The sequence below is a fragment of the Saccopteryx bilineata genome, chromosome 4, assembly GCF_036850765.1.
Source record: "Saccopteryx bilineata isolate mSacBil1 chromosome 4, mSacBil1_pri_phased_curated, whole genome shotgun sequence".
Lineage (NCBI taxonomy): Eukaryota > Metazoa > Chordata > Mammalia > Chiroptera > Emballonuridae > Saccopteryx > Saccopteryx bilineata.
This window is the reverse complement of record NC_089493.1, coordinates 79,947,305-79,968,076: the sequence shown is the minus strand read 5'-3', so window position 1 is coordinate 79,968,076 and position 20,772 is coordinate 79,947,305. Positions and strand designations below refer to the sequence as shown.

Sequence of the window (20,772 nt, the reverse complement as noted above, 5' to 3'; positions counted from 1 at the left end):
CTCACTAAAAGTCTTTGATAGGTTCTTGAAAATGAACTTCAAGTCAAACAGAATAAATACAGTGTAGCCAGTTTTATCATAGGTTAATTGATGTAAATAAGTTTCTGTGACATATGTCTGGTCACAAAAACATCACCAAATGTCTAAATAGAGACCCAGAACTTTTAATATTAAACATTGAATTAAATGTGAGTCATACATACATTCAAGAAAGATTAATACAAACAAGTAAGGTGTGTCTGGTCAAGGTGTCGGCATAGTTGCATCTTCCTACACCAGTGGTCAGCAAACTCATTAGTCAACAGAGCCAAATATCAACAGTGCAATGATTGAAATTTTTTTTTGTTTGTTTTGTTTTGTTTTGTTTTTTTGTATTTTTCTCAAGTTGGAAACAGGGAGGCAGTCAGACAGACTCCCGCATGCACCCGACCGGGATCCACCCGGCATGCCCACCAGGGGCGATGCTCTACCCATCTGGGGCGTTGCTCTGCTGCAATCAGAGCCATTCTAGTGCCTGAGGCAGAGGCCACAGAGCCATCCTCAGCGAGTGGCAAACTTTGCTCCAATGGAGCCTCGGCTGCGGGAGGGGAACAGAGAGACAGAGAGGAAGGAGAGGGGGAGGGGTGGAGAAGCAGATGGGCGCTTCTCCTGTGTGCCCTGGCCGGGAATCAAACTCGGAACTCCCGCACGCCAGGCCGACGCTCTACCACTGAGCCAACCGGCCAGGGCCTGAAATTTTTTTTGAGAGCCAAATTTTTTAAACTTAAACTATATAGGTAGGTACATTCCTTATCGAGGTAGTGCCCGCATGTGGTATTTTGTGGAAGAGCCACACTCAAGGGGCCAAAGAGCCGCATGTGACTTGTGAGCCACGGTTTGCCGACCACTATCCTACACCCACATTAAAAATAAAAATAGACTACAGAACAACCATCATTCAGAACCATCTGAAGTCTAGCTGAATGGAAGTCCTTCAACTGAGGACATAAATGAGAAGCCACAGGGAGACTGGTAGGAGGGGCAGAGACATGAAACAGGCTGGACCCATATCCAAGTTTAGCAGATAATAATTAGAGGGATATATGGGCTGCAGAGGTCCCCTCTGAGGAACAATGGTCCCAGGCCCTCCAGCCCAGGGCTCCAGTGTTAGGAAGAGAAGTTCCCATAACTTTTGGCTGTAAAAACCAGTAGAGATTGACGCTGAGTGAGACAGAGGACTTCTGGAGCCCCAGACATGGGGCCTGCACATAGACTTACTCAGACTCACTCCCTCTGAGTTTCAGTGTTGAGGCAGCAGCTCAAAAGGCACCAGGGACCTACAGGAATGAACCAAAGTGTCTGGCATCAGGGCGACAGCTAAAAGGACAGCTTTCTTCCAGACAGAAGGGCTAGCAGAAGCCATTGTTCTTTTTCTGAGCCCTTCCCCCACAGAGCTGGCAGGCAGGTGCCATACCTGTGTCTCCATCAACTCCGCTTTCCACTGTTCACCCCACTGTGGTGGTGATTTCCTGAGATACAGCCCGACCAACTGGATGCCTCACCAAAGCTTTTTCCAGTAGCTTTTCCATATGAATGGCCTGTCTTCCCTCATGCTTCAAACTTTCTTAAAATCTCTCAAATAAGCAGCATCTGGCCTTGATGTGCCCTATACTTCTTACTAAGTGGCCCCAGGCCTAGCACTAGTGGTAACCTGCCTTGGTTCACAATTTGGCCTCTCCTTGGCACCTCTAAACCGAACACAGTTAGCAGCTATCTAAAGATTGCTTTGTGCATGACTTGTGGTGGCGCAGAGGATAAAGCATCGACCTGGAATGCAGAGGTCGCCAGTTCAAAATCCTGGGCATGTCTGGCCAAGGCACATATGGGAGTTGATGCTTCCTGCTCCTTCTCCTTTCTTTCTCCCTCCCTCCCTTCCTCCCTTCCTCCCTCCCTCCTTCTCTCTCTCTCTCTCTCTCTCTCTCTCTCCACCCTCTCTAAAATGGATAAATAAAATCTTTTAAAAAAATAAAGGTTGTTTTGTAGCTCATGCCAGGTGGCCCCACGCAGAACATAGGTGGTGGCTAGCCTTGGCCTGCACTTCCTGGGAGGCCCCAGAGCCAGCACACCCGATGGACAGCTTCAGACCACATTTAGCCACCTCCAAAGCAACACGTTCAAGGTGCAGACTCAGTGGGCACCAGAGCCCCACTGAAGTAAGTCCTGTTCTATGGGGCTGGCATCTGCACAGTTGTTCTCCACAGTGGTTGCAGCCAATCCTTGCATGATGGATCTGAGGATAAGTCTTTCCCATTGATGTGCCAATAGTAATCAAGGCTCAACTACAAAAGAAGTGTATACACAGTCCACACGGTGAGCACACCTGGAGTGTCCAGATTGATGAAGAGGCGATGCCACTGGGCCCTACAAGACACCTACTACATTAGGCCATTCTACCAACTCTGGGAGACATAGCAGTTCCACTAATATGTAGAAACAAACACATGGAGATTGCCAGAATGAGAAAACAAACATGTCCCAAATGAAAGGACAGAACAAAACTCGAGGAAAAGAGCTAAACAAAATGGAGACAAGCAATCTATTTGATACAGAATTCAAAACACTGGTTATAGGGATGCTTAATGAACTTAGGGGAAGAGTACATGAACTAAGAACTTCAACAGCATAAAAAGGACATGGAAACCGTAAGAAGGAATTAGCCAGAAATGAAGGATACACTAACTTGAATGAAGAATAATTTATAAGAACCTGACCAGCTGGTGGCACAGTGGATAGAACATGGAACTGGGACACAGAGGACCCAGGTTCGAGACCCCAAGGTCACCAGCTTTGAGTGCAGGCTCATCTGGTTTTAGCAAGGCTCACCAGCTTCAGCCCAAGGTCACTGGCTCGAGCAAGGGGTTACTCACTCTGCTGTAGCCCCCAGTCAAGGCACATATGAGAAAGCAGTCAGTGAACAACTAAAGTGCCGCAACAAAGACGTGATGCTTCTCATCTCTCTCCCTTCCTGTTTGTCCCTTTCTGTCCTTCTCTCTCTCTCTCTCTGTCTCTGACACACACATACACAAAAAGAATAATTTAGGCCTGACCTGTGGTGGCGCAGTGGATAAAGCGTCGACCTGGAAATGCTGAAGTCGCCAGTTCAAAACCCTGGGCTTGCCTGGGGCACATATGGGAGTTGATGTTTCCAGCTCCTCCCCTCTTCTCTTCTCTTCTCTTCTCTTCTCTTCTCTTCTCTTCTCTTCTCTTCTCTTCTCTTCTTTCTCTCTCTCTCTCTCTCTCTCTCTCTCCTCTCTAAAATGAATAAAATTAAAAAAACTTTAAAATGAATAATTTATAGGAAATCAACAGTAGAGTAGATGAAACAGAATCACAACAGTGATTTGGAATCAAAGGAAGCAAGAAATACCCAGTTAGAACAAAGAAAAAAAAAAGAATCCAAAGAAATAAGGTAAATGAAGTAGTGCAAGGAGTCTGGGACAACTTGAAATGTACCATGATTTGCTGCAGGGGTTTGCTGGAAGGAGAAGAGAAAAGAGAAAGAAATCGAAAACCTGTTTGAAAAAATAATGACAAAACTTCCCTAACCTGGTAAAGGAAATAGACATCCAAGTCTAGGAAGCACAGAGTCTCAAACAAAATGAACACAAGAGGCTCATTCAAGGTTCATCATAATTGAAATGTAAAAGATTAAAAGACAAAGACACAATCTTTTTTTTTCATTGACTTAGAGAGAGAAGCATCAATTCATCGTTCCGTTTAGTTGCTCTCTCATTGATTGCTTTTCGTGTGTGCCCTGAGCAGGTATTGAACCCATGACCTTGGTTTACCAGGACAATGCTTTATCCACTGAGCCACACACCCTGGCCAGGGCCACAAAGAGCATCTTAAAAGCAGCAAGAGCCTAACCAGGCAGCCACGCAGTGGATAGAGCATCAGACTAGGATGCAGAGGACCCAGGTTCGAGGCCCAAAGGTCACTGGCTTGAAGGCCAAGGTCGCTGGCTTGAGCAGGAGGTCACTTGCTCTGCTGTACCCCCCCCCCCCATTAAGGCACATATGAGAAAGAAATCAATGAACAACTAAGGAGCTGCAATGAAAATTTTATGCTTCTCTATCTTCCTGTCTGTCTGTCCTTATCCTTCTCTCTGTCTGTATGTCTCTTCATACACACAAAGAAAAAATGAACAGTAAAGTGTCAATAAATACATATCTATCAACAATTGAATCTAAAAAAATAAGCAGGACAGAAACAGATTTGTAGATATAGAGAATGTTTTAATGGTTGTCAGATGGGAGGGAATCTGGGTGAAAAAAGTGACAGTATTAGAAGTACTGTTGGTACTAAGAGAATAGTCATGGAGATGTAGAGTAGGGTAGGGAATATAGTCAATAATTAATAACTATATATGGTGTCAGATGGATATGAGGTTTGGATGATCACTTAGTAAGTTATACAATGTCTAATCACTGGGTTGTACACCTGAAACTAATGTATGTCAACTGTAATTGAAAAATAAATGATTTATAAAAACAGGAAGTTAGTACAAATAAACATAATAAAAACAAGATAGTTTTTAAAAAATTTTTTCTTAAGTGAGAAGCAGGGAGGCAGAGAGACAGACTCCCTGGCATGTACCCTGACTGGGATCTACCCAGCAAGATGCCTATGGGGTGATGCTCTGCCCATCTGGGGCCTTTGCTCCCTTGCTTGGCAATTGAGCTATTTTAGTGCCTGAGGTGAGGCCATGGAGCCATCCTCAGCACCCGGGGCCAACTTGCTCCAACCAATCATGGCTGCGGGAGGAGAAGAGAGAGAGAAAGAGGGAGAGAGAAGGGAGAGGGGGATGGATGGAAAAGTAGATGGCCACTTCTTCTGTGTGACCTGACGGGGAATTGAACCCTGGACTTCCACACACCTGGCCAACACTCTCTCTACCACTGAGCCAACTGGCCAGGGCAATAATAACTTTTTTTTAACCCACTTCTGGGTCAGAGTCATGGGTAGCAGGGCACAAGGCAGGAACATGGCCCTCACCCCCCAACACACACGCACAGTGTTCTTCTATCACAGGACGCACTCATATACACTCAGACCGGGACATTGTAGACATAACAGTTCACCTTATGTGTGCACATCTTTGAAATGTGAGAAGAAACTGGAGTCCCCAGAGAAAAACCACACTGACTGGAAAGAATCTGCTAACCACACATACAATAGCCCTGTCCAAGAATCAAATTTGGCCTGATCAGGCGGTGGCGCAGTGGATAGAGCGTTGGACTGGGATGCGGAAGACCCAGATTCGAGACCCCGAGGTCACCAGCTTGAGCACGGGCTCATCTGGTTTGAGCAAAGCTCACCAGCTTGGACCCAAGGTCGCTGGCTCCAGCAAGGGGTTACTCGGTCTGCTGAAGGCACATATGAGAAAGCAATCAGTGAACAACTAAGGTGTCACAACGCATAACGAAAAACTAATGATTGATGCTTCTCATCTTTCTGTTCTTGTCTGTCTATCCCTCTCTCTGACTCTCTCTCTCTGTCTCTGTAAAAAAAAAAAAATCAATTTTTTATTTATCAATGTTACAACAAAATGACATTATTTGAGTAATTGCTATAAATGAAAATTTTTCATGTTACAAACTAAGTGGCTTCTGGAACAGGGAATTAATACTGTGGTTATTATGAAAGAAAGAAAAGCCCTCCAACCTAATAGAGGTTATTTAGTGGGTTCCAGCACTGCTTCTGTGGTCTGTATGGCTGGAACATAACTGTTTTTCTTTTTCCATTTTTCTTTTTCCTGGGTTGTATGGTTTTAACATAACATACAATACCATGGGAAGCTTGGCAACAGAAGCTGACTTCTGTGGTCTTCATATTTGGTTGATAAAACTGGCCTCAGAAGTTCCAAGTACATCCCCTAGTAAAGGAGAATTAAGTTGGAGGGGAAGCTTCTAATAAGACCCAACCAGGCTCACTGCCTCCTCTCCCTGGGCATGGGGCTTAATAGCTGGCCATGGGCTTCATTCATTCATTCATTCATTCATTCATTCATTCATTCATTCATTTAAGAGAGAATGACAGGAAGGGAAAGATGAGAAGTATCACTTTTAGTTGTAGCACTTTAGTTGTTCATTGCTTGTTTCTCATCTGACCATCTGTTCTAAACCTAAGAAAGGGGCCCAGAACAGACCTCAGCTGTGTGCTCCTCTCAGTGCAGGACCATTCGTCTGCATTCAGGTAGATGGAGCCAAAGAGAGTGGTGTGGAGAGCTCTGAAAGAGTCTTTTTAATATTTTCTCTGTTCTTTCACTTAGGTTGCTGAGATCACGGGTGTTGTGGAAACCGCCAAGGTTTACCAGCTTGGTGGCACCAGAACAAACAAAGGGCTACAATTACGGTAGGAAAGGTGTTTCTGTGTGGCAGCTTTTTTTCCATTGCAAGCAGGCATTGCCTGTGTGGGCTGTCATTCTCTCCCAATGTGATGTTTTTCTGGGAATTGGAGGGAAACTTTTATTCTGCTGTTGCCTAGAGGGAAAGTGGGATATATCTCTTAGGTCACATCAGGGATATGAAGTATAGGAGGACGTACAGAAAAAACAAGTCAGGTTGTGAAACCCCCTTCTCTCATAGCCCTGCAGGCATTGCCTGATTGATCGGGAGACTTGCTTCTGGTTCTGGCTCTGTCACTTAACCTGATCTTTGACAAGTTAGGCCATCTTTCTGGATTTAGTTTCTTCTTTGGAAACATATTTACTGAATGCCTGCTACATGCCACTGTTCTAGACATCAGGATAGAGACAAGAACAAAACAGAGTCTGGCCTGACCAGGCGGTGGCGCAGTGGATAGAGCATGGGACTGGGATGCAGAGGACCCAGGTTCGAGTACCCGAAGTCTCCAGCTTGAACACGGGCTCATCTGGCTTGAGCAAAAGCCCACCAGCTTGAACCCAAGGTTGCTGGCTCCAGCAAGGGGCTACTCGATCTGCTGAAGGCCCGCAGTCAAGGCATATATGAGAAAGCAATCAATGAACAACTAAGGTGTCACAATGAAAAACTAACGATTGATGCTTCTCATCTCTCTTTGTTCCTGTCTGTCCCTTTCTATCCCTCTCCCTCTTTCTCTCTCTGTCTCTGTAAAAACAAAACAAACAAACAAAAAAAACGGGAGTCTGACCAGGCGGTGGTGCAGTGGATAGAGCGTGGGACTGGGATGCAGAAGACCCAGGTTCGAGACCCCGAGGTCACCAGCTTGAGGGCGGGCTCATCTGGTTTGAGCCTGGGGTTACTCGGTCTGCTGACAGCCCGCGGTCAAGGCACATATGAGAAAGCAATCAATGAACAACTAAGGTGTCGCAACAAAAAACTGATGATTGATGCTTCTCATCTCTCTCTGTTCCTATCTATCCCTCTCTCTGACTCTCTCTCTGTCTCTTAAAAAAAAAAAAAAAAAAAAAAGAACAAAACAGACACACACAAATCCCTCCCTCTTAGAGCCTAAAAATTCTAAAGTCCCATATAGGAAGGACTAGAAGCAGTTTGCCATGACCACTGCAAATAGCAGGTAATAGACACAACTCTACCATGGCCTAATTTGGTCTTTAATGGCCCTCTCCATTCTCTTTCCTGTCCCCATTATCTGTCTTTGTCTATTTGAAAAGAACCAGTGGGGAAGGCAGTGGTCATGATGTGCAACAAGCGTCTCTAGGAGAATGGCACTGACTCACTTTGTTAGCACATAGGTCAATTGAAAGACTGTGTTCTTGGCCCTGGCCGGTTGGCTCAGTGGTAGAGCGTCGGCCTAGCGTGCGGAGGACCCGGGTTCGATTCCCGGCCAGGGCACACAGGAGAAGCACCTATTTGCTTCTCCACCCCTCCGCCGCGCCTTCCTCTCTGTCTCTCTCTTCCCCTCCCGCAGCCAAGGCTCCATTGGAGCAAAGATGGCCCGGGCGCTGGGGGATGGCTCTGTGGCCTCTGCCCCAGGCGCTAGAGTGGCTCTGGTCGCAACATGGCGACGCCCAGGATGGGCAGAGCACCGCCCCCTGGTGGGCAGAGCATCACTCCTGGTGGGCGTGCCGGGTGGATCCCGGTCGGGCGCATGCGGGAGTCTGTCTGACTGTCTCTCCCTGTTTCCAGCTTCAGAAAGAAAAAAAAAAAAAAAGAAAGACTGTGTTCTTGTTCTCTAGGGAATGGTTTTCTTGTCATTCATTTGTATGTGTGTCTATATATATATAAAATCATTCTGGATGCCAGTTGTGATGGATTTTATTATAAATGGACTTTTGAGGTACTGGCCAAGTCCATTTGTTTCCAGAGCTAGCTTTGATTCTTAAACCTGGCTACCCATTAGAACAGCCTGGTTTTGTTTGTTAATTCCAGTGCCTGGTTCCTATTCTCAGAGATTCTGATTCAGTTAATCTACAATTAAGGCTGGAACATAGCTGCTTTGGCACTGGAAGTTTTATAAATCTTGATGATGCTAAAAGGTAGCCAGGATTGAGAACCACAGAGACAGTCTGGTAGGGTTGCTTTGCTGGTACGTCAGTCAAAATACCTATTCTTGGAGATGCTGTCTTTTTTATGTAGGCATGGCAATGACCAACGGGTATTCCGCCTAGAGTTTGTCTCAAACCAAGAATTCACAGAAAGCGAATTCATGAAGTGGAAAGAAGCGGTAAGTGGATAGACACCTACCTGTTGCTCCTGAAAACAGTAACAGTTTCTCTTTCCAAAATCCCTTAATATAACCTTTTATCATTTTTGGTCCAGATGTTCTCTGCTGGCATGCAGTTACCCACTCTAGACGAAATCAATAAGAAGGAGTTATCTATTAAAGAAGCTCTTAATTATAAATTCAATGATCAAGACATTGAAGAGGTAAGAAAACTGGTACCCCAGAGCTGTAAGTTCATCAAGAACCAGTTTTAGAGAAGAGCATGACTTTCTTTTTTTTTCCTATATCTTGATAATTTTAGCTATGCTATGGTACTATTGCATGAGGATAAGAGAATGCTGTTGTTACTATTTTACTACTTATAGTTTATCAAGATTTTTTTCTCATTTGAAGTCATAGACTGTAGAGATGTAGTCAGGCTTCAGGGATCTGTATTCTGCTAGGCTTGGCCCTTCGAGAGTTTTTTTTCTCTAAAACATTTTGTTAAAGTTCTTTGGTCTCTGTTCTCTTGAACAGTGGCTATTCTTATATACCAGGCCTTTGGGTTGCTGCTGTTTATTGGTGCATGTTCCTTCAGACTGTCCCAGAAGAATCTCCATGACCCGGAAGCAGTATAGTACCCCTTGGAACGAACTCACTCTCCCTATGGGACATGACAATGCTGTAGGAAGAGCAGCCCCCTTATAACCAGCTGCCAGCTGCTTGCCTCCAAAATGGGCTTACTTATGCCTGTCTACAAAAATAGTTTAGGAATACCTCACTGCTGGTATCTCCTCTCTGGTACAGATTGTAAAAGAGAAAGAAAGATTCAGGAAAGCTCCACCCAACTATGCTATGAAGAAGACTCAGCTGCTAAAGGAAAAGGTAAGGACTTGCACTCAAATCTCTTTCCCAGGCCCTGGCCAGTGGCTTACTGGATAAAGCATTGGCTCCACGTATATGGATGTTCTAGGTTAGATTTCCCGTCAGGCACACAGGGGAAGCAACCATCTGCTTCTCTCCCCCTATTTTTCCCCTCTTCTCTCCCTCTTTTCCTCCTGCAGTCAGCTCGATTGGTTTGAGCGTGGCTCTGAGTGCTGAAGATAGCTCGATTGATCCAAGTGCATCATTACATACATACATAAATGAAATTAAAATTAAAAAAAAAAAATCTCTTTCCCTGTCCTATAACAGGCTATGTGGAAATCAAACTTACTCACTTTCTATCAAGTTAGTGGTGGCTAAATTTTTCTTTCTATAAATTGAAATGGATCCTGCTTGTTCCATTTTTCCTACTTTCTAATCACTTCAGTTTCCTGTATAATCAAACCCCAGGGTAGTATCAGCACTGGGTCTGAACAAATGAAGGATACTGCCAAGCCCTGCTGCAGTAGGTGGTGGTCTGTTCTTCACCTCGGGATAGGTGAGCTTTCCTGGAGATACTTAGCCATATAGGGCTTGGGTGCTAAGATTAATGTTACACATCACAGCTACCAGGGGCCCAGAGCCCAGGTAGCTATATGAGAAGATGTTATTACTATAATAAAAATTAATTCCTGCCTGACCAGGCGGTGGCGCAGTGGATAGAGGGTTGGACTGGGACACGGAGGACCCAGGTTTGAGACCCTGAGGTCGCCAGCTTGAGCGCGAGCTCATCTGGTTTGAGCAAAGCTCACCAGCTTGAGCCCAAGGTTGCTGGCTTGAGCAAGGAGTCACTCAGTCTGCTGTAGCCCCCCAGTCAAGGCACATATGAGAAAGCAATCAATGAACAACTAAGGTGCCGCAAAGAAGAGTTGATGCTTCTCATCTCTCTCCCTTCCTGTCTGTCCCTATCTGTCCCTCTCTCTGACTCTCTCTGTCTCTCTCTGTCTCTGTCACCAAAACAAAACAAAACAAAAAAACCCTTGCATTTGAAAAGTTTGTTTTTAGTATTCTTTTACATCTCATCATTTGTTCATCAAATGAAATAGCTTGCTTGTGCAGGAATTCAGGGGACATTTGATATATATAGATCATAACAAAAACACACGCTTTTCTCTGTGCAGGCCATGGCTGAGGACCTGGGGGATCAGGACAAAGCCAAACAAATCCAAGACCAGCTGAATGAGCTGGAGGAGCGGGCAGAAGCCCTGGACCGCCAGCGGACCAAGAACATATCTGCTATCAGGTGTGGTGTGTTACAGAGTCTATTTTGATTGGGCTCCTACTCTTGGCCCACAGACCTTGCCACAGTTATCAGGCGAGCCTGTGGCCTTGTACTTGTTGTGTTGCACTGATTCCACATATCTCTGAGCTCAGAACTCAGTGGTTCTCTCCCTCCTTTCATAGCCCACTGATTCATTCCTTTTATTCAACCCCTAGTTACATCAACCAGCGGAACCGGGAATGGAACATTGTGGAGTCTGAGAAGGCCCTTGTGGTATGTAAAACAACTTTATTTGGATCACTGGAAATAATTTCAATTAATAAAATAATATAAGCCCTGGCTGGGTAGCTCCGTTGGTTAGAGTGTCATCATGATACACCACAGTTGTGGGTTCGATCCCCAGCTGGGGCACAAATAAGAGTCAACTAATGAGCCTGACCTATGGTGGCACAGTGGATAAAGCGTCGACCTGGAAATGCTGAGGTCACCGGTTCAAAACCCTGGGCTTGCCTGGTCAAGGCACATATGGGAGTTGATGCTTCCAGCTCCTCCCCCTTCTCTCTCTCTCTCTCTCTCTGTCTCTCTCCCTCTCTCTCTCCTCTCTAAAAATGAATAAATAAATAAATAAATAAAATTTTAAATAATTAAGTCTTTAAAAAAAAGAGTCAACTAATGAATGCATATATAAGAGAAACAACAAATTAATGTTTCTCTCACTTGCTCTCCCTCCATCTCACAAAAATCAATTTTTTTTAAATATTAAAAAAAGATTTTTTTTTTTCTAGGTGAGAGGAGGGGAGATAGGCAGATTCCTGCATGTGCCCCAACTGGAATATAACTGGCAACCCCATCTGGGCCGATGCTTGAGTACCAAGCTATTTTTAGCACTTGAAGCAGAAAATAGCACCCAGAAGCTATCTTCAGCTCCCAGGCCATGCTCTAGACTCTAAATAATCGAACCCCTGGCTGCAGAAGGGGAAGGAGAGAAGGAGGAGAGGGATGGGGTAGAAAAGCAGATGCTTACTTCTCCTTTGTGCCTTGACCGGGAAATGAATCCAGGACATCCATATGCTGGGCTGATGCTTTAGCCACTGAGCCACCGCACAGGGCCAAAATAACTTTTTTGTTGTTGTTTGAGACAGAGAGGGACAGACAGACAGGAAGGGAGAGAGATGAGAAGCATCAGTTATTCGCTGTAGCACCTTAGTTGTTCATTGATTGCTTTCTCATATGTGCCTTGACTGGGGGGCTACAGCAGACCGAGTGACCCCTTGCTCAAGCCCGCAACCTTGGGCTCAAGCTGGGGAGCCTTGCTCAAACTAGATTAACCTGTGCTGAGGCTGGCGACCTCAGGGTTTTGAACCCGGGTCCTCTGAGTTTCAGTCTGACACTCTATCCACTGTGCCACCACCTGGTCAGGCCAAAATAACATTTTTTAAAAATAAAATAACTGGGCCCTGGCCGGTTGGTTCAGCGGTAGAGCGTCGGCCTGGCGTGCAGGGGTCCCGGGTTCAATTCCCGGCCAGGGCACACAGGAGAAGCGCCCATCTGCTTCTTCACCCCTCCCCCTCTCCTTCCTCTCTGTCTCTCTCTTCCCCCCCTGCAGCCGAGGCTCCATTGGAGCAAAGATGGCCTGGGCACTGGGGATGGCTCTGTGGCCTCTGCCTCTGGCGCTAGAATGGCTCTGGACGCCCCAGAGGGGCAGAACATCGCCCCCCTGGTGGGCATGCCAGGTGGATCCCGGTTGGGCGCATGCGGGAGTCTGACTGCCTCCCTGTTTCCAGCTTCGGAAAAAATGAAAAAATAAATAAATAAATAAAAATAAAATAACTGTCCTGGCCAGAAGCTCAGTTAGTTAAAGCATTGTCCTACAGCACAGATGTTGCTGATTTGATCCTTGATCAGGGCACATACAGGAGCAGATCAGCGTTCCTGTCTCTCTCTCTCTCCACCCCTCCCTCTCTAAAAATCAATAAGATTTTCTTTTTTTTTTTAGTGAAAGGAAGGGAGATAGTTAGATTACCGCATGCACCCCAACTGGGATTCACATAGCAACCCGTGCCTTGGGCTGATGCTCAAATCAACTGAGCTATTTTTAGTACCTGTAGCTGATGCATTGGGGCCAACCAAGCTATCCTCAGTGCTGAATCCAGTAGAGCCACTGGTTGTTAGCTAAGAAGAAAGAGAAGGGGGGGGAGAAGCAGATGGTCACTTCTAACCAGGGTTTGAACCCAGGACTTCTGCACATCAGACTGATGCTATCCACTGAGCATACCAGCCAGGGCCAAAATAAACATTTAAAAAATAAAATAACTGAAACCTATATAATTTTATTAGTATCATCCCAATAAATTCAATTAAAAAGGGGGGAGTGTTAGGAAATCTTCTCTACATCTTGTTTGAGTTTATTTTATTTTTTTAGTGAGAGAATGGAGAGGCAGACTCCCACATGGGCCCCAACCAGGATCCACCCGGCAAGCCCACTAGGGGGCGATGCTCTGCCTAGCTGGGGCCCTTGCTCCATTGGAACCATAGCTGATTTTTAGCACCTGAGGCCAAGTCCATGGAACCATCCTTGGTGCCTAGGGCCAACTCATTCCAATGGAGCCAGGGATGCAGGAAAGGAGGAGAAGAGAGAGAGAGAGAGAGAGAGAGAGAGAGAGAGAGAGGGAGAGAGAGAGAAGCGAGAGGGGGAGGAGTGGAGAAACAGATGAGCACTTCTGTGTGCTTTGACCAGGAATTGAACCCAGGATATCCACATGCTGTGCCAATGTTCTACCACTGAGCCAACCAGCCAGGACCCTTGTTGAAGTTTATTGAAATAACATGTTTACTTAAAACATACATACTCTCTCTATAAGTCATACATACACTCATAATTTATTAATTTATAATGAAAAGCAGCCATCTTCTGCTCTGTCTTATCCCTCTTCATTCTTAGATTCTACTACGCAGGTATTTTTTCTTATTTATTTCCAGTTTTGTTCCTTAGGTTGTTACCCCTATATCTACTCTGGTGTTCTTAAAGGGAAAAAGAATGATAGTTTGGCTTTTTTCAGGCCTTTGCAAAGACTTATTTATATGTAAGCTTATGATGAGAGGAGGGGGAAAGGAAATATGGTTCTTTAATGCATGTTCTCTGTTTCAGGCTGAAAGTCACAACATGAAAAACCAACAGATGGATCCTTTTACTAGGAGGCAGTGCAAACCTACCATCGTTTCTAATGTGAGTGCCTAAAGAGGACGTTTTTAGTCAGGACCTAGATTCTGGGACATAAAATGAATTCCATTAGGAGAATAATAAAGAAGTTAAAAATAATGTTGTCTTAGTGGGATTTGCTTGCCTCAAACTCTTGGGTCTGGATACTTCCTTTTTTATCTTGCTATAGGATGTCTAGATAATAAAAACCTGGCATGGATTTACAGAAATCTGTGGAATAAACTCCCTGTGCCTCATGCCACACACGCTAGAAATGTGTAGACTGGGTCACCTACCTGGGCCTGGTGAGGCTGGGCTTGACTTCATTGCTTTTAATTGCCCCTTTTTGCTGCCTTGAGGAAAACCCCAATGACCTGCTAATGGGGCCACTGTGGTGCTTGTGATGTTAGTGGTGGTAGGTGGGAAAGGATCAAAGTGTAGGGCCTGGCCTGTGGTGGTGCAGAGGATAAAGCATTGACCTGGGATCCTGAAGTCGACAGTTTGAAACCCCAGGCTTATCTGGTCAAGGCACGTGCAAGAAGCAACTTCTACACAAGTTGATGCTTCCTGTTCCCCTCCACTCCCCCACCTTTCTTTCTCTCTCCCCTCCTCTCTAAAATCAATAAATCTTTTAATTTTTTTTGGAGACAGAGAGGGGCAGACAGACAGGAAGGGAGAGAGATGAGAAGCATCAACTTGTTGTGGTACTTCAGTTGTTCATTGATTGCTTTTTCAAATGTGCCTTGACCAGGGGGCTCCAGCTGAGCCAGTGACCCCTTGCTCAAGCGGTGACCCCATGCTCAAGTAGGGTGAGCCTGCGCTCAAGCTGGTGACCTCAGGGTTTTGAACCTGGGTCCTCAGCACCCCAGGTTGACACTTTTATCCACTGTGCCACCACCTGGTCAGGCAATAAAATCTTTTCTAAAAAAATAGACTCATAATAGGACTGAGCGAGCGTTGAACAATCACTATAAAATAACTTATTTTCTCTTTTAGTCTAGAGACCCAGCTGTTCAAGCTGCCATCTTGGCCCAGCTGAATGCAAAATACGGTTCTGGAGTGCTACCAGATGCTCCAAAGGAAATGAGCAAGGTGAGTGCAGCATACCTTACCTGTGACCTGTGGAGCTAGGTTGCTGTCTTGGACACCAGAGCAAGCACCTGGCCTAGTTTGGACTTGATTTCCCACCTGGAGGAACATACAGTCCCCTTGGCCATCCTTTCTCCATTTTAGTTATGTACAACTGTAGTAAAAATTTAGCAAATTTTGATCAGATGACCTATATTCTAAATCCAACACCTTTACTTAACTAAGGGCTTCACTGCAGCTTTAGGCAACTGACATCTAGTCTTCTGATACACGTTTTCTCTTATGTAAAATGGGTATAATACTCTATACTCTACCTACCTCACCAGATAATTAGGAGGTACAGATAACATATAAGGATCAGATGATTATAAAAGTGAAAGCTCTCTAAAAACTAAAATGTTAAACCAAGAGGAACTACCCATTTAGAAGTACTTTTCTGCCTAAGTTAGGTCTTTTCCTGTGGAGCCCATACTGTCCCAGGAATTCCTGAAATCTTGGGTCAGAAGGTTGGCATGCCTGACCAGGCTGTGGTGCAGTGGGCAGAGTGTCAACCGGGGATGCTGAAGACCCAGGTTCGAAACTCTGAGGTCATCAGCTTGAGTGTGGGATCACAGGCTTAAGCATGGGACCATAGACATGACCCCATAATTGCTGGCTTGAAGCCCAAGGTTGCTGGCTTGAGTAAAGGGGAGCCCCCTGGCTCAGCTGGAGCCCCCTGGTCAAGGCACATATGAGAAAGCAATTGATGAACAACTAAGGCTCTGGTCAGTTGGCTCAGTGGTAGAGTGTCAGCCCAGCATGTGGATGTCCCAGATTCGATTCTAGTCAGGGCACACAGGAGAAGCAACCACCTGCTTCTCTACCCCTCCCCCTCTTGCTTCTCTCTCTTTTTCTCTCTCTCTCTCTCCTTTTCTCCTCCTGCAGCCATGGCTTGGTTGGAGTGAGTTGGCCCCAGACACTGAGGGTGGCTCCCTGGCCTCTGTCTCAGGCACTAAGAAGAGCTCGGTTTCTGAGCAACGGAGCAATGCCCCATATGGGCAGAGCATCACCCCCTTGTGGGCTTGCCATGTGGATCCTGGTCAGGACGCACGTAGGAGTCTGTCTCTACCTCCCCTCCTCTCACCGAATTAAAAAAAAAAATGAACTAAAGTGCCTCGAAAACGAGTTGATGCTTATCATCTCTCTCTTCCTGTCTGTCCCTCTTTCTGTCTCGCTAAAAACAAAGAAAAAAAGGTTGGCTTGTCTTAAGCCTTTCCATTTCTATCCTCACACCACAGACATAACACTGCCCTCTCAGGCTTATGTCTTTGCTTTCAGGCTTCAGGAAATAAACCTCTTAGTGGCCTTTTGTCCTCGGAGAAAAGGAAAATCAGGCCTTAATAGGAAGATAGAATGATCTTAAAAAAGAGCTTTTACCATTAATGGCTGCTGCTGCTTGAAGTTCACTTATATTTATGCTTTTATAATTAGGTTTTTTCTTCATATTGCAGGGTCAGGGAAAGGATAAAGATTTAAATTCTAAGTCAGCCAGTGACCTCTCAGAAGACTTGTTCAAAGTACATGATTTTGATGTGAAGATTGATTTACAAGTTCCCAGCTCAGGTAGGTGAGGGTGGGGAGTGGTAATGGCCAAGGACCAGAGAGCTCCATAGCTTTCTTGGCCTGCAAGGTGGCCTGTTTCAGAGAAGAAATTCAGGTTTCTGCTCAGTATTTGTAGAGGCTGCAAGTGTATTCTGAACGGGAATAGAGACAATCAGAAAAGCTACCTGAAGGAGTGAAGCACAAGACTAAAAGGACTTTGTAGGTACCTCAGCTGCCAATTTGCTCTTCTTTCCCATAGAGTCAAAGGCTTTGGCCATCACCTCCAAGGCTCCACCAGCCAAGGATGGGGCTCCAAGGAGATCTCTGAACTTAGAAGACTACAAAAAACGACGGGGACTTATCTGAGCGCATCCAGCCCTGCTGCTTCTGACCCTGCATGTCCCATCACAGTGTCCCACTTTTCCTCTTCATTTGATCTGCCCTCTTTGGGCTGGAGCAGCAGTAGAAACTGGGAAGAGACTCTAAACTGCCAGTCATCTGTAATATAAAGCATTTACTGTATAGACTTCCTTTGTCTGCACCATCTCCCATCTCCCCACCCCCCACCCCCAGGCCTTACTCAGTGTGGACCTGGGCTCTCTTGGGCTTCTCCATGCCTTTAGATTTGTGTTTGCCTTTTTTTTTTTTAACCAGCACAGCTCATTGGCTACTCTGCACACATTCAGTATTACCGTGGAGGTGGGATTCTTGCTGGACCCCCTGGTGGTGATAGCAGCAGCACTGGGCAGTCACCTCTCTGGACTGCCTTGGACCCAAACATTGAACATTTGGCACCTGCCCTTGTGGAGGGAGTGGGTTCTGGGCACCTACAGCCCTCCTTCCTCTCTCATCTTTCTCTTCCCATCTCTGCAAAGAGGGGTTTTCAAAACCAATTTAGTTTCCAAAAAGTGTATATTTGGGTGGGGGGATCTATTTGAGAGAGAGAGAGAGTGTGTGTGTGTGTGTATGTGTGTGTGTATGTGTGTGTGTATTTTTTTATCATTTTTTAAAAATGCAGTACTCTTTGTAACAGTCTGTCATGGGTCTATAGCTGTTTCAGATTTTTTTCAGCTGTACTTGAGCATCTGAAACTGCAAGAAAGAAACTCATTAAATGTGATTCTTCTTACTAAACAGGCCTGACTGCTGTAGCTGTGTAACTTTCCCTTCCCACCTCCTCTTCCTCATCACCTCCCCACCTCAGAGGAAACTCCTCAGTTTGGCCCCTTCCCTATAGGCTGTGTCCTGGCCAGTGGGAGGGAAGCCCATGGCCAGGTACAGGGAGGGCAATGTAGGTTCATGCTCATCCCATGGGTATATCCCACAGCTTCTTGGCTGAATGTAGAGTGAATGTTTTCCCCACCCCATGTACTTGTCTCTTTCTAGTGATTCTGTTTCGCTGTTTCAGTAAAAATATATATATATATATTTTATTTTTTTTTTCATTTTTCCGAAGCTGGAAACGGGGAGGCAGCCAGACAGACTCCCGCATGCGCCCAACAGGGATCCACCCGGCATGCCCACCAGGGGGCGATGCTCTGCCCATCTGGGGCGTCACTCTGTTGCGTCCAGAGTCACTCTAGCGCCTGAGGCAGAGGCCACAGAGCCATCCCCAGCGCCCGGGCCATCCTTGCTCCAATGGAGCCTCGCTGCGGGAGGGGAAGAGAGAGACAGACAGGAAGGAGAGGGGGAGGGGTGGAGAAGCAAATGAGCGCCTCTCCTGTGTGCCCTGGCCGGGAATCGAACCCGAGACTCCTGCACGCCAGGCCGACGCTCTACCGTTGAGCCAACTGGCCAGGGCCAATATATTTTGTTTTTAAGAGAAATTACTCGACATGATATGGAGAGAATGAACACAAAAAGATTTAGGTTGCAGATGTTATAAGCATGTGCAGTTTGTGTGTGTGTATGTGTGTGTGTGTGTGTGTGTACCTATATATATGGTAAGCATATATATTGTGCAGTTAGAGTGAAGCCAGCAAAGAAGTATGTATGTCTTTATAAAATGTTTGAAAAGAGATAAGCTTACTGCTTGATAATCATTCTCAGGTGTAAAGCTCCAAGTGTAAATAAAAGTGGCATTTAACAAATCTTTTCAGAACAAAGTACAGCTGACTATATATACCAAGAACTAAGCTAAAGAAACAGCTGAGAGCTACTGATTCCCACAAGAGAGAGAGGAATCGAGAAGCTCTGCTTTGTACTTCTTCCTTATTTTTTTGTAAGGAGTGGGGTGATTGAAGTCATGAAGTTAAGTTGTATTTCAACATAAAAGTGAACTTGCTAACTCTTCTGGGTTTAGTAGAGCCTCAGCATTGCTTTAACTTAGTATACATTTTTTTTATTTTTTAAAAAAAGCAGTAATGGGTGGTTTTTAAAAAGTATTGTGACTGTAAATTTGATAAATACGACTGTAACACAGCTATGTGGTAGCTGTGACACAGTTCAGTTAGGCAAAGGAGTGGTGATGGACACATTAAAATCATATATACTTGAATAGTCCATTGACCGAACCCTTTATAGACTATTATGTAAATGTGGAATCACGGACTGTTAAACATTGCCTGGACTCTGGCAGAGTCCTGGAGGCTGCTGGGACCTCTCCAATCATGATGAACTTGGACTTCTATCTCTTTCTGGTTTAAAAGACATGAAATTATAGAATCCATATAATTTGCTGGAGTCATTCTGATATACCATGTAGATCTGTATTTAATATCATTTGGATTTGGAGAAGTGTTGATTACATTATGGCTGTGTAATAAAATTATTAAAACTGCATCCCACTGTAGCCACTTCACCACTACCTCCCCACATGCAGCTGCTGAGACTTTCATTTTGAGACACCAAAGTAGCAAGGAGAAAAGCCAACCAAAGAAGACCGAAAATTAACTCATCACCTGGGTAGCCTTCTTGGTAATTGAAGTCAAGACTGAGGACATAGCCTGATCAGGTGGTGGCGCAGTGGATAGAGCGTCAGACTGAGATGCGGAGGACCCAGGTTCAAGACCCCCGAGGTTACCAGCTCAAGCGCAGGCACATCTGGTTTGAGCAAAAGCTTACCAGCTTGGACCCCAAGGTCGCTGGCTTGAGCAAGGGGTTACTTGGTCTGCCGAAGGCCCGCGGTCAAGGCACATATGAGAAAGCAATCAATGAACAACTAAGGTTTCGCAACAAAAAACTGATGATTGATGCTTCTCATCTCTCCGTTCCTGTCTGTCTGTCCCTATCTATCCCTCCCTCTGACTCTCTCTCTGTCCCTGTAAAAAAAGAAAAAAGACTGAGTACGTGGCTCCAGTCCTCAGTGAGTCAGGACCTCTGACCTGAGATCTTGACCAGGCATAAGACATTAAATTATAGAATCAGCTGGGCTTCTTGGTGGTTGACAATATTTCTTGTGCTGGGAAGTTGCTGCAGGGGCCCCTGCTCTACCCACCCCCACCCCTCACAGTGTGGTTTCAGTGTTGAAGGGTGCAATACATAAAGCTGTTGATACATTTTTTCACTTCTTTCCAAGAAGCAGAAAGGCCAGTGTCCATATGCCTAGATCATGATGTATAAGTGTTTGTTGGTCTTGCTTCTGACAGGTGCGGGGATAGTCTATGTCTGCAACTTTCCTTGAAAAAGAATGCTTTTGTTTTCTTTGTTTCTATTGTGAAATCTTGACCTATCACTCAAACTGTACAGATATTTGTAAATAAATTTTATGCCCTGTTTTAACAAGAGATTTGGATTTAGTCCAAGGATTGCATCCTGAGTGGCAACTCTGTCATTTTGAAAATCCAAGGGAGCCTTTCTTTTGGTTTGTCTCCTTTTTCTTAACCCTGCGTGCCCCAAAGGTGGCCGTTTTCAGCTCTTCAGCAACCTTATTCCCCAGAAGCCTTCCTGGTATGACAGTTTTCTAGAGCCAGGGAACTCAGTTGGCCTGATTTACTTCCTACCTTGGAAGCTACTGCCAAGCTTTTAAAGAACTAGGTACACTGCCTAACCAGTGAGCATCTGGTCCTTCCAGTTTTCTGTTGGCCTAGGAGAGGTTCCTTTGCTATCCTGTTTTCTGGTGAAGGAGAAACCCAGAGCATCTATAGCTCCAGAGAATATACTTGAAAACTCCC

General features: G+C 45.4%; 1 protein-coding gene across 2 annotated transcripts in view; it reads left to right on the top strand.

Moving 5' to 3' along the window:
- Nucleotides 1-18,074, top strand: part of RTF1 (RTF1 homolog, Paf1/RNA polymerase II complex component) — a 65,486-nt gene extending 47,412 nt beyond the window's left edge. For both annotated transcript variants that reach the window (XM_066277024.1, XM_066277025.1), the window contains exons 9-18: nucleotides 6,311-6,393; nucleotides 8,580-8,667; nucleotides 8,763-8,870; nucleotides 9,454-9,531; nucleotides 10,692-10,813; nucleotides 11,008-11,065; nucleotides 13,941-14,018; nucleotides 14,988-15,083; nucleotides 16,571-16,682; nucleotides 16,921-18,074. In XM_066277024.1, coding sequence (XP_066133121.1) covers nucleotides 6,311-6,393; nucleotides 8,580-8,667; nucleotides 8,763-8,870; nucleotides 9,454-9,531; nucleotides 10,692-10,813; nucleotides 11,008-11,065; nucleotides 13,941-14,018; nucleotides 14,988-15,083; nucleotides 16,571-16,682; nucleotides 16,921-17,027 — 930 coding nt within the window. In that variant the 3' untranslated portion in view covers nucleotides 17,028-18,074. The remainder of the gene's footprint in view (nucleotides 1-6,310; nucleotides 6,394-8,579; nucleotides 8,668-8,762; nucleotides 8,871-9,453; nucleotides 9,532-10,691; nucleotides 10,814-11,007; nucleotides 11,066-13,940; nucleotides 14,019-14,987; nucleotides 15,084-16,570; nucleotides 16,683-16,920) is intronic.
- Nucleotides 18,075-20,772: the final 2,698 nt, after the last annotated feature.